The sequence below is a fragment of the Nerophis lumbriciformis genome, linkage group LG16, assembly GCF_033978685.3.
Source record: "Nerophis lumbriciformis linkage group LG16, RoL_Nlum_v2.1, whole genome shotgun sequence".
NCBI lineage: Eukaryota > Metazoa > Chordata > Actinopteri > Syngnathiformes > Syngnathidae > Nerophis > Nerophis lumbriciformis.
The window spans coordinates 45,455,305-45,469,624 of record NC_084563.2 but is presented as its reverse complement, the minus strand read 5'-3'; the positions used below and the strand labels follow the sequence as shown (position 1 = coordinate 45,469,624).

The 14,320-nt window shown below is 42.2% G+C and overlaps 2 protein-coding genes across 4 annotated transcripts in view; one reads left to right on the top strand and one right to left on the bottom strand.

The window, feature by feature from the left end:
• wdr17 (WD repeat domain 17) overlaps positions 1 to 14,320 on the bottom strand; it is a 135,028-nt gene that overhangs the window by 27,076 nt on the left and 93,632 nt on the right. For both annotated transcript variants that reach the window (XM_061977231.2, XM_072914941.1), the window contains exons 21-24: positions 13,672 to 13,804; positions 6,383 to 6,471; positions 5,211 to 5,310; positions 3,842 to 3,981 (exon numbers count right to left, since the gene is read on the bottom strand). In XM_061977231.2, coding sequence (XP_061833215.1) covers positions 3,842 to 3,981; positions 5,211 to 5,310; positions 6,383 to 6,471; positions 13,672 to 13,804 — 462 coding nt within the window. The remainder of the gene's footprint in view (positions 1 to 3,841; positions 3,982 to 5,210; positions 5,311 to 6,382; positions 6,472 to 13,671; positions 13,805 to 14,320) is intronic.
• The window catches only part of hpgd (15-hydroxyprostaglandin dehydrogenase), a 164,680-nt gene that overhangs the window by 115,813 nt on the left and 34,547 nt on the right, over positions 1 to 14,320 (top strand). The window lies entirely within an intron of this gene.

The window sequence follows — 14,320 nt, the reverse complement described above, 5'->3', positions numbered from 1 at the left end:
CTACTCAAGTACTGAGTAACTAATGAGTAACATACACACACATATCATATATATATATATATATATCCATCCATCCATTTTCTACCGCTTATTACCTTTGGGGTCGCGGGGGGCGCTGGAGCCTATCTCAGCTACAATCGGGCGGAAGGCGGGGTACACCCTGGACAAGTCGCCAACTCATCGCAGGGCCAACACAGATAGACAGACAACATTCACACTCACATCCACACACTAGGGCCAATTTAGTGGTGCCAATCAACTTATCCCCAAGTGCATGTCTTTGGAAGTGGGAGGAAGCCGGAGTACCCGAAGGGAACCCACGCAGTCACGGAGAGGACATGCAAACTCCACACAGAAAGATCCCGAGCCCGGGATTGAACCCAAGACTACTCAGAACCTTCGTATTGTGAGGCAGATGCACTAACCCCTCTCCCACCGTGAAGCCCTATATATATATATATATATATATATATATATATATATATATATATATATATATATATATATATATATATATACATACATTGATATATGCAGTATATAATTTGTATTTATTTATTTTGCCGTTTTTGTTTACATGTTAAAGGTGTTTTAATGAATATACATGCATGTTTAACACATATAGATTCCTTTCTTTCATGAAGACAAGAATATAAGTTGGTGTATTACCTGATTCTGATGACTTGCATTGATTGGAATCAGACAGTAGTGATGATAACGTCCACATTTTCGAATGGAAGAGAAAAAAAGTCTTCCTTTCTGTCTAATACCACATGAAAGTGGTTGGTTTTTGGCATCTTATTTGTCCAGCTTCCATATTCGTTTTTATACACCTTACAAGAAATACATTGGCGGCAAACTCCATAGCTTGCTAGCTTGTTTGCGCTGGCTTTCGGAGACTCTTATTTTGAAAGCGCAGGCGCGATGGAGCGGCACTTTTATTGTGTAGACAGGAACTGTGCAGTCAGTCTTTAGGCTTTTGACGGGAAGTACGGTTGAAATAAAAAAAGGGTCTTTTTTCCTTCACATTTTTGATTGATTGATTGGAACTTTTCTGCGATGAGGTGGCGACTTGTCCAGGGCGTACCCCGCCTTCCGCCCGAATGCAGCTGAGATAGGCTCCAGCACCCCCCGCGACCCCAAAAGGGACAAGCGGTAGAAAATGGATGGATGGATGATTGGAACTTTTATTAGTAGATTGCACAGTACAGTACATATTCCGTACAATTGACCACTAAATGGTAACACCCCAATAAGTTTTTCAACTTGTTTAAGTCAGGTCATGTGACCGCCTGGCTCTGTTTGATTGGTCCAACGTCACCAGTGACTGCATCTGATTGGTGGAACGGAGTGAACGTCACCAGTGACTGTATTTGTTGAAACGCAGGCACTATGAAGGTCTGTCTGACAGACCAAAACAAACAAAGCGTGCATTAACAGATCGATAAAAATTAGTAGCGAGTAGCGAGCTGAATGTAGATAAAAGTAGCGGAGTAAAAGTAGCGTTTCTTCTCTATAAATATACTCAAGTAAAAGTAAAAGTATGTTGCATTAAAACTACTCTTAGAAGTACAATTTATCCCAAAAGTTACTCAAGTAGATGTAACGGAGTAAATGTAGCGCGTTACTACCCACCTCTGCCTAAATAGCATGTTAGCATTGATTAGCTTGCAGTCATGCACTGACCAAATATGTCTGATTAGCACTCCACACAAGTCAATAACATCAACAAAACTCACCTTTGTGGATTCACGCACAACTTTAAAAGTTTGGTGGACAACATGAGACAGAAAAAGAAGTGGCATAAAACACGTCCTAGAAAGTCGGAGAAAGATATACATGTAAACAAACTAAGGTGAGTTCAAGGACTGCCAAAATTAGTAGGACAAAACGGCGCTCGCCAAATACTCGAATCAGTGAAGCATGTTTAATATAAACAGTGTGCTTTATAACAATTAGGGAGGTTTGTGTCATGTTTGTCCTCCTACAGAAACCATATTAAAACAAAAAATAGATATTTTTCCCCTCAATTTTTTCCATTTTTCATACATTTTTGAAAAAGCTCCAGAGAGCCACTAGGGCGGCGCTAAAGAGCCGCGGGTTGCCGACCCCTGGCATAGTGCAAAGACTTTCTGCACAGTCAGTTGCTACAAAGCTACAAACTTCATGTTACCTTCCAATTAGCCCACGCATAGTACGCGGAGAACTTCATGGAATGGGTCTCCATGGCCGATCAGCTGCATCTAAGCCGTACATCACCAAGTCCGATGCAGTGGTGTAAAGCACGTCGCCACTGGACTCTAGAGCAGTGGAGACGCCTTCTCTGGAGTGATGAATCTCGCTTTTTCCTCTGGCGATCTGATGGACGAATCCGGGTTTGGAGGTACATTTCGGACTGCATTGTGCCGAGTGTTAAATTTGGTGGAGGAGGAATTATGGTGTGGGGTTGTTTTTCAGGAGTTGGGGCCTTAGTTCCAGTGAAAGGAACTCTGAATGCTCCAGGATCTATCCATCCATCCATTTTCTACCGCTTATACCCTTTGGGGTCGCGGGGGGCGCTGGAGCCTATCTCAGCTACAATCGAGCGGAAGGCGGGGTACACCAGGGGAGACGCCTTCTCTGGAGTGATGAATCTCGCTTTTTCCTCTGGCAATCTGATGGACGAATCCGGGTTTGGTGGTTCCCAGGAGAACGGTACATTTCGGACTGCATTGTGCCGAGTGTTAAATTTGGTGGAAGAGGAATTATGGTGTGGGGTTGTTTTTCAGGAGTTGGGGCCTTAGTTCCACTGAAAGGAACTCTGAATGCTCCAGGATCTATCCACCCATCCATTTTCTACCGCTTATTCCCTTTGGGGTCGCTGGAGACTATCTCAGCTACAATCGGGCGGAAGGCGGGGTACACCCTGGACAAGTCACCACCTCATCGCAGGGCCAACACAGATAGACAGACAACATTCACACTCACATTCACACACTAGGGCCAATTTAGTGTTGCCAATCAACCTATCCCCAGGTGCACGGTGGAAGAGGGGTTAGTGCGTCTGCCTCACAATACGAAGGTCCTGAGTAGTCTTGAGTTCAATCCCGGGCTCGGGATCTTTCTGTGTGGAGTTTGCATGTGCGTGGGTTCACTCCGGGTACTCCGGCTTCCTCCCACTTCCAAAGACATCCTCCAGGATACCAAAACATTTTTGGACAATTCCATGCTCCCAACCTCGTGGGAACAGTTTGAAGCGGGCCCCTTCCTCTTCCAACATGACTGTGCACCAGTGCACAAAGCAAGGTCCATAAAGACATGGATGACAGAGTCTGGTGTGGGTGAACTTGACTGGCCTGCACAGAGTCCTGACCTGAACCCGATAGAACACATTTGGGATGAATTAGAACGGAGACTGAGAGCCAGGCCTTTGGAAGAATGGTGGAAAATTCCTATAAACACACTCCGCAACCTTGTGGACAGCCTTCCCAGAAGAGTGGAAGCTGTAATAGCTCCAAAAGGTGGACCGACATCATATTGAACCCTATGGGTTAGGAACGGGATGGCACTTCAAGTTCATATGTGAGTAAATAAATGAATAAGTCAAAGTAGATGTTACTTACAGAGTTTATACATAATTGTAAGGACTGGAGACAAACATTGTAATGTGGTACCAAGTTAGTAATTTGATGCAAAAGGTCCAACAAATAAAATGTTCCTATAAGAAATAATGCAGAACAATTCATTCGTTCCAACACCCAAAAATATTGTAAAACACATTTGATAAAGAAAACCGGATCATACAAAAACTGTATACTCATACTGGGAATATAGATCAACGTTGTCTGGTAAGGACCCTTACCATGTCGGCGGAGCCATGTACTTCCTGGCCAGGAGCTCAAGGCAGTAAGCGGTGCTCTGATCAGCCGGCGGTCCAAGAACTATACCCATACACGCAGCCAGCTCCAGCTCATTACCTCTGATCAGGCTAGACATGGCCAGCTAAAAACACAAACAACATGGGTGTTCAAGGTCGTACATTGTGGCCCGGCCTCCAAGACGCCAAACACCCGCCCCACCACAGACCTCAAAACCCTGATATGCGGTAGAACACTAATTCTCAAACTAGTGGTACATAAATAATCACTTAATTAAATATTTAAACACAGTGTTACTGTTCAAACTGGGTGTAATGTAATGTTGTCCTGGTACTAAAATTATTTTGATACTTTTCGGTACATTTCGATACTTTTCTAAATAAAGGGGACCACAAAAAATTGCATTATTGGCTTTATTTTAACAACAAATCTTAGGGTACATTAAACATATGTTTATTATTACACGTTTGTCCTTAAAGGCCTACTGAAAGCCACTACTACCGACCACGCAGTCTGATAGTTTATATATCAATGATGAAATCTTAACATTGCAACACATGCCAATACGGCCGGGTTGGCTTACTAAAGTGCAATTTTAAATTTCGCGCAAAATATCCTGCTGAAAACGTCTCGGTATGATGACGTCAGCGCGTGACGTCAAGGGTTGTAGAGGACATTTTGGGACAGCGTGGTGGCCAGCTATTAAGTGGTCTGTTTTCATCGCAAAATTCCACAGTATTCTGGACATATGTGTTGGTGAATCTTTTGCAATTTGTTCAATGAACAATGGAGACAGCAAAGAAGAAAGCTGTAGGTGGGAAGCGGTGTATTGCGGCCGGCTGCAGCAACACAAACACAGCCGGTGTTTCATTGTTTACATTCCCGGAAGATGACAGTCAAGCTTTACCATTGGCCTGTGGAGAACTGGGACAACAGAGACTCTTACCAGGAGGACTTTGAGTTGGATGCGCAGACGCGGTACCGTGAGTACGCGTGCAGCTGCGGCTTCCAAACATTTTAACAGTTAACAATTACGGTGGTACTTGGGATAGCCAAAGTGTTTTCTGAGGTGGTACGTGGTGAATAAAGTTTAAGAACCACTGCTGTGGAACATACAGAATATGACAAATTGTCTTAAACTCACACCAGCCGATTTCTGGAAACATGAAGATAATAGTTTGTTGAAATTGCTAGGTATGCACTTCAAATGTATTACCGTATTAAATGATACGTATGCCCTAGTAAGATTTATTTGGAGTTTTAGTACTACAGTCGTTCGTTGAGCTATTTCTTAATTTGATTCGGTTACAGTTTGTATTGTGATACAACCCAAAAATGCACACTCGCACCTACCTTCACGTTATCCACCGCCAGGTGGCAGCATGCAGCCAGGACAGCGCAGCCGTCTTGGAAATACCACTCCGCCAGCTGTTCACATACCTTATGGAGGAGACTGGGGGTAAAAACACATTTTTGTTTATCTCAATAAACCACATTTGTATCAAATAGTAAATGTTTACATGCCATTAATATTCCAAACACTTTAACAGCCAGCAACATGTTCACTCCAAAATGGGTTTTAGCATACTTGCCAACCCTCACGGATTTTCCAGGAGACTCCCGAAATTCAGCGCCTCTCCCGAAAACCTCCCGGGACAAATTTGCTCCCGAAAATCTCCCGAAATTCCATGAGGACCTGAGTCCGCTAACCCACAATATAAACAGCATACCTGCCCAATGACGTTATAACTCTAGAATAATGGAGGGCGAGTTCTTGGTTTCTTATGTGGGTTTATTTTTAGGCAGTTTCATTAACGTCCTCCCAGCGCGGCAACAACACACAACAACAGCAGTCACGTTTTCGTCTACAGTAAAGCAGTTCGTCTGCCGTAAACAGCAATGTTGTGACACTCTTAAACAGGACAATACTGCCATCTAGTGCATTTGATGAAAGCACTTTTGTGCGTGCCACACAGCAATGCATCATCAGAGAGGGTGTTCAGCATGGTTCGAAAAATAGTGACAGAGAATAGAACAAGGATGGACAATTCAACCCTTAACTCAACAATGAGTTGATGAGTGTTATGTGTGTGTATATGTGTAAATAAATGAACACTGAAATTCAAGTATTTATTTTATATATATATAATAAAATAAATATATATATATATATATATATATATTTATTTATATAATAAAATACATATATCCATATGCGTATATATATATATATATATATATATATATATATATATATATATATATATATATATATATATATATATATATATATATATATATGAAATACTTGACTTGGTGAATTCTAGCTGTAAATATACTCCTCCCCTTTTAGCCACGCCCCCAACCAGGCCCCCGTCCCACCCCGACCACGCCCACCCCCACCCCCCTCCCCCCACCTCCCGAAATCGGAGGTCTCAAGGTTGGCAAGTATGGTTTTAGATTAGACTAGTAGAGAACTCGTACAGACTTGACCCAGATTGTAGCGTCAATGGTTTGTGCTTTACCTTTGGTATTGTTGTTTGTTGTCCACATCGTTAGTCGTATGGTTGATCGAGGACGTTTGAGGTGGACGGATGTTTCCCTCGCATGCTCCCTACAATAAAATAAATGTCAGAGGAATTATTCCCATGATACAGTTCTTTTAATTCAACATGTACCATGTGTGCCTCAACTCAGAAGATGGCACACACGTTTAGGTAAATACATGCATTTCAATTCAAAAACAAATATAGTAGGCCACGATTTATCGTCTTGTTTTTTTGCCTTTTGAATCGGACTGCGCAACAAGGGGTGGCACTTTTGGGACTTCTGCGCTGCTTTTTGGTGTTTTTTTTGGTGAACTTTTGGATACACAGTCGTGGTCAAAAGTTTACGTACACTTGTAAAGGACATAATGTCATGGCTGTCTTGAGTGTCCAATCATTTCTACAACTCTTATTTTTTTGTGACTGGAGCACATACTTGTTGGTCACAAAAAACATTCATGAAGTTTGGTTCTTTTATGAATTTATTATGGGTCTACTGAAAATGTGCTGGGTCAAAAGTATACATACAGCCAACGTTCCCTCTAAGGTGCGCGCCTGCGCAATTGCGCACTGCTCAAGCGTCCTCTGCGCACAGCAAATATATGCCGCGCACCAAATCAAATCCCATCTGAATTCTAAACAAAATAAACACATAATTTATTCTGTGTAATTTTGCAATGCAACTCGGAGTGACAGTGACAACAAGCGGCCCTAACGTTGTTCGTCAACACCGTTCAATTGAACACCGTTCAATTATCATACTTGCCCACCTTGAGACCTCCCATTTCGGTAGATGGGGGGAAGGGGGCGTGGTCGGGGGTGGGGCGGGGCGGGGCGTGGTTGGGGGCGTGGTTAAGAGGGGAGGAGTATAATGACAGCTAGAATTCACCAAGTCAAGTATTTCATACATATATATATATACAGGTAAAAGCCAGTAAATTAGAATATTTTGAAAAACTTGATTTATTTCAGTAATTGCATTCAAAAGGTGTAACTTGTACATTATATTTATTCATTGCACACAGACTGATGCATTCAAATGTTTCTTTCATTTAATTTTGATGATTTGAAGTGGCAACAAATGAAAATCCAAAATTCCGTGTGTCACAAAATTAGAATATTACTTAAGGCTAATACAAAAAAGGGATTTTTAGAAATGTTGGCCAACTGAAAAGTATGAAAATGAAAAATATGAGCATGTACAATACTCAATACTTGGTTGGAGCTCCTTTTGCCTCAATTACTGCGTTAATGCGGCGTGGCATGGAGTCGATGAGTTTCTGGCACTGCTCAGGTGTTATGAGAGCCCAGGTTGCTCTGATAGTGGCCTTCAACTCTTCTGCGTTTTTGGGTCTGGCATTCTGCATCTTCCTTTTCACAATACCCCACAGATTTTCTATGGGGCTAAGGTCAGGGGAGTTGGCGGGCCAATTTAGAACAGAAATACCATGGTCCGTAAACCAGGCACGGGTAGATTTTGCGCTGTGTGCAGGCACCAAGTCCTGTTGGAACTTGAAATCTCCATCTCCATAGAGCAGGTCAGCAGCAGGAAGCATGAAGTGCTCTAAAACTTGCTGGTAGACGGCTGCGTTGACCCTGGATCTCAGGAAACAGAGTGGACCGACACCAGCAGATGACATGGCACCCCAAACCATCACTGATGGTGGAAACTTTACACTAGACTTCAGGCAACGTGGATCCTGTGCCTCTCCTGTCTTCCTCCAGACTCTGGGACCTCGATTTCCAAAGGAAATGTATGTACATACATACATACTGTATGTATGTATGTACATACATACATACATACATACATACTGTATGTATGTACATACATACATACATATATATGTATGTATGTATATATATATATATATATATATATATATATAAATCCTGAAAATATGCAAACAAAACTGTGTTTGGATAATTGATACTTCAAACTTGCATAAATAAATATTAAGGAATATAACATAACTTGGCTTCTGAGAGCTTCAAAATGTAATGAATAAAATGCTAAAGTTGTTGATAAACAAGCAATTATTTTAATAATTAAATATGGTCATTTTAAATGAATTATTATGATAATTTAAAATCAATTATTTCAAATATGTTTATTTTAATGTAAAATTCTATGACTGGATGTAATAAGGAGTCAGAAAAAATTAAAATAATAATACAATTAATTTTGATGTTTTTAGCAAAATATAGTAAAAATGTATTTAGTTTTTTGTTTTTTTTATTAATAAATATCTATTTATTTTTAGGTAAGATAAACATAATAATACAATGTATCTCTAGTCTGGATGATTTAGTTCTTGTCACCCTGTTGTCCTCCCGTAGTGAAAAAAGGCTGTCCTCACTCAGGTCCGCATGGAGCTGGAGGGGTTCGTGGCCTCCAGCTCCGGCTGAAAATCAGGAGATTTTCGGGAGAATATTTGTCCCGGGAGGTTTTCGGGAGAGGCGCTGAATTTCGGGAGTCTCCTGGAAAATTCGGGAGGGTTGGCAAGTATGAATTATTGTAACGTCTATCGAGATGCTTCGAGGACAGGAATTATATCGATCACTTTTTTTGAGCAAAACTGTTTATATTCGGCCATAGCCACACCCAAAACATGAGTAAAAAACTTCTATCTCAAAAAACTAGTCATTTTCTGCCGTACAAACCAGGCCAAAAACAACATGTCATCTGTCACCAACACGCATACCACTAAGCCACCGGTGCGTTTATGGCCACACAAAAAGTCGGACAACTCAAACACCACACAAAGTTACACTATGACTCCTCAGTCATACGTGTGCTTATTCTACTCATAATTCATTTATTATTAATGTTAATTTATTGATATTAATCATGGAATGCTGTTACTAGAGAAAGTTACAGGAATGCACACTTCATCCTATGCTTACATTTTATTGTGCAACATGAGCATACTTGCCAACCCTCCCGGATTTTCCGGGAGACTCCCGAAATTCAGCGCCTCTCCCGAAAACCTCCGGGGACAAATTTTCTCCCGAAAATCACCCGAAATTCAGGCGGAGCTGGAGGCCACGCCCCCTCCAGGTTTATTGTTAGGCAGTTTCATTAACGTCCATCCAGCACGGCAACAACACACAACAACAGCAGTCACGTTTTCGTCTACCGTAAAGCAGTTTGTCTGCCGTAAACAGCAATGTTGTGACACTCTTAAACAGGACAATACTGCCATCTACTGTACATGTATATGTGACATTAACATCTAGGGCTTTTAGAGAGTGCAGTGCACAACTGCGCACACAACAAGGAGACGAAGCAGAATGCATCATCAGAGAGGGTGTTCAGCATGGTTAGAAAAATAGTGACAGAGAATAGAACAAGGATGGACAATTCAACCCTTAACTCAACAATGAGTAGATGAGTGTTATGTGTGTGTATATGTGTAAATAAATGAACACTGAAATTCAAGTATTTCTTTTATTTATATATATATATATATATATATATATATATATATATATATATATATATATATATATATATATATATATATGAAATACTTGACTTGGGGAATTCTGGCTGTAAATATACTCCTCCCCTCTTAACCATGCCCCCAACCACACCCCCCGCCCCACCCCCGACCACGCCCCCCACCCCCTGAAATCGGAGGTCTCAAGGTTGGCAAGTATGAACATGAGGATGTTTAAGGGGAACTAAATGTGATCTCTGAAAGGCATACAAATGATTTCCAAAGAAGGACCCCCGCCCAGACATATTGTACAATACTAATCCATAGCTTATGAAAAACAAGATTAATTTTATTTTCATTACAAGTGGGCCAAATCACTAATACTACAAAATAATCTCATGAAAATGACTCCTCTCATTTGAGTGTTATTATAAAAGATTGGTTTGAGACGAGGCGGCTGATTGGAGCTGTGGCCGCAAGGTAGTTGGTGCTTGTCGTGGCGGTAATCCTAGAACCCGTTGGTGGACACCCGCGGTGAGGGATGCCGTCAAGCTGAAGAAGGAGTCCTATCGGGTTCTTTTGGCTCATAGGACTCCTGAGGCAGCGGACAGGTACCGACAGGCCAGGCGGTGTGCGGCTTCAGCGGCTGCAGAGGCAAAAACTCGGACATGGGAGGAGTTCGGTGAGGCCATGGAAAACGACTTCCGGACGGCTTCGAAGCAATTCTGGACCACCATCCGCCGCCTCAGGAAGGGGAAGCAGTGCACTATCAACACCGTGTATGGCGAGGATGGTGTTCTGCTAACCTCGACTGCGGATGTTGTGGATCGGTGGAGGGAATACTTCGAAGACCTCCTCAATCCCACCAACACGTCTTCCTATGAGGAAGCAGTGCTTGGGGAGTCTGTGGTGGGCTCTCCTATTTCTGGGGCTGAGGTTGCTGAGGTAGTTAAAAAGCTCCTCGGTGGAAAGGCCCCGGGGGTGGATGAGATCCGCCCAGAGTTCCTTAAGGCTCTGGATGCTGTGGGGCTGTCTTGGTTGACAAGACTCTGCAGCATCGCGTGGACATCGGGGGCGGTACCCCTGGATTGGCAGACCGGGGTGGTGGTTCCTCTCCTTAAGAAGGGGAACCGGAGGGTGTGTTCTAACTATCGTGGGATCACACTCCTCAGCCTTCCCGGTAAGGTCTATTCAGGTGTACTGGAGAGGAGGCTACGCCGGATAGTCGAACCTCGGATTCAGGAGGAACAGTGTGGTTTTCGTCCTGGTCGTGGAACTGTGGACCAGCTCTATACTCTCGGCAGGGTCCTTGAGGGTGCATGGGAGTTTGCCCAACCAGTCTACATGTGTTTTGTGGACTTGGAGAAGGCATTCGACCGTGTCCCTCGGGAAGTCCTGTGGGGAGTGCTCAGAGAGTATGGGGTATCGGACTGTCTGATTGTGGCAGTCCGCTCCCTGTACGATCAGTGCCAGAGCTTGGTCCGCATTGCCGGTAGTAAGTCGGACACGTTTCCAGTGAGGGTTGGACTCCGCCAAGGCTGCCCTTTGTCACCGATTCTGTTCATAACTTTTATGGACAGAATTTCTAGGCGCAGTCAAGGCGTTGAGGGGATCTGGTTTGGTGGCTGCAGGATTAGGTCTCTGCTTTTTGCAGATGATGTGGTCCTGATGGCTTCATCTGGCCAGGATCTTCAGCTCTCACTGGATCGGTTCGCAGCTGAGTGTGAAGCGACTGGGATGAGAATCAGCACCTCCAAGTCCGAGTCCATGGTTCTCGCCCGGAAAAGGGTGGAGTGCCATCTCCGGGTTGGGGAGATGGATCTCAGGAAACAGAGTGGACCGACACCAGCAGATGACATGGCACCCCAAACCATCACTGATGGTGGAAACTTTACACTAGACTTCAGGCAACGTGGATCCTGTGCCTCTCCTGTCTTCCTCCAGACTCTGGGACCTCGATTTCCAAAGGAAATGCAAAATTTGCATGGTTGGGTGATGGTTTGGGGTGCCATGTCATCTGCTGGTGTCGGTCCACTCTGTTTCCTGAGATCCAGGGTCAACGCAGCCGTCTACCAGCAAGTTTTAGAGCACTTCATGCTTCCGGCTGCTGACCTGCTCTATGGAGATGGAGATTTCAAGTTCCAACAGGACTTGGCGCCTGCACACAGCGCAAAATCTACCCGTGCCTGGTTTACGGACCATGGTATTTCTGTTCTAAATTGGCCCGCCAACTCCCCTGACCTTAGCCCCATAGAAAATCTGTGGAGTATTGTGAAAAGGAAGATGCAGAATGCCAGACCCAAAAACGCAGAAGAGTTGAAGGCCACTATCAGAGCAACCTGGGCTCTCATAACACCTGAGCAGTGCCAGAAACTCATCGACTCCATGCCACGCCGCATTAACGCAGTAATTGAGGCAAAAGGAGCTCCAACCAAGTATTGAGTATTGTACATGCTCATATTTTTCATTTTCATACTTTTTAGTTGGCCAACATTTCTAAAAATCCCTTTTTTGTATTAGCCTTAAGTAATATTCTAATTTTGTGACACACGGAATTTTGGATTTTCATTTGTTGCCACTTCAAATCATCAAAATTAAATGAAATAAACATTTGAATGCATCAGTCTGTGTGCAATGAATAAATATAATGTACAAGTTACACCTTTTGAATGCAATTACTGAAATAAATCAAGTTTTTCAAAATATTCTAATTTACTGGCTTTTACCTGTATTTATCAACTTTTTTAAGTCTAAAAATCACTCCTACTCTCCACGATATATAAGAGACCTTCAGAGGTGTCCTAAGTGGTTAGGAGTTGCCAGCGGGGGATGGCACTCAGGCGAGAGAGAAGGGAGTGGAAGGATGTCCTGGCTTTGTTTGATGACGAGCAGCTGATCAAACGGTATCGTTTAGACAGAGCGGGTATTATTTTTGTCACAGATTTAATAATAAGAGGCGTCATCTCATCAGCAACATCACACAGCAGAGCTTTCCACAGCAGAACTAAAGGTCATCACAATGCTTCCATATCTCGCCACTGGGAAAATGAAAGAAAACATTTATTTTTGATTCACTGCCAATATTGTTTGTTTTATTTTGTAGTTTATTGTCAAAATATACACTCCCATTGTCCACTTAAATACTTCTAAGATATTTCTTTATTCTTAGACAAGGGATTCCCTTCCGTGATTGGTCATTTCTACGGACACAGAAATGACGTCACCTATAATTCCGTTTACGGAACATAGTAATGTCGTAATTCAGCTCTGAGTGTGACACTTAAGATTCAGTCCTACACTTCGCTGAAAGTGTGAGTAAGACGCTTGATAACTAACTTTTAAGTGCAGCTTTCAGCGAAGGATTTCTTTACTCATAAGTCAACTCTTAGCAGACTTCTTAGGAGTAATTCTAAGACGCTTGATAAATACGGCCCCCTGGTTTGTGGGAGGAATGTCTCATCGACACGAAAGCAAAAAAGCGATCCACATATGCAAATTCAATACAAAATCAAGCATATTTATATTAAAATCTCAAAAATATATTTACAAATACATGTTTATTTATACAAATTCTTGATTTATTTGTATGTCACATTTTTACATTTATACATTTTATTTGTATATATTTTAAAATCCCTAAAATATATTTACAAATACAAATTATTTATTTATTTGCATTTGTGTTTTTATTAATATATGCATATGTATTAATATCATATTGATATATATAAGTTGATGTGAGACAATTCTACTTCCATAGTTTTTCCCTTCACCGACAAGCTGTTTACTAATCCTCTCTATCTTGAGAAAAAAAAAATACTGTACCTGTGCAATGAGTAAAGCTTCAACCAGTTGTCCTCTGCCAGTGAAGAAGGTCACGAGTTTCTTTATATCTGCTGTGGCAATGCAGTATGGGATTGCATCATCGTTATCCTCTGCCATCAGCTGGTCAGCTCTCCTGCATTAAAAGCATAACACACACCTTTAAGTTCTCAGGACATGCACCAGGTTTTTGAGCAATACACATGAATTAAATGCATAACAAATATTCAGTGACATACAGTCAGAACAAACTTGCTTGCTATTCTGAAATATAAAATAATAATAATGAAAACAAAATGAATATGTCTACTGGTCTGTGCTATACAATTGTTTTGTGTGATTGATCAATATAATATTTGCAGACTATACACATTTTGATGTATAAGTCTAGTTAACACTGTCAGGTTCAAACACTGATGACATCTATTAAACAAGACAAGCAGCAAGGAATCAAACAGAGACATAATTACATTTGGCTCAGTGAGGAGAAACGCGTACAGCTGTACCATTGCACAGTGTCACCACGCTCTGACGAAAGATTGTACGCCTCCTCTTTTATTTGGACTTTCCCTGATTACATGGCAACAGCTGTTTCTAAGGGACGGGGGTCGTAAACAGCCATGCCTTTGATTAAAAACAGTTCAAATAAAAG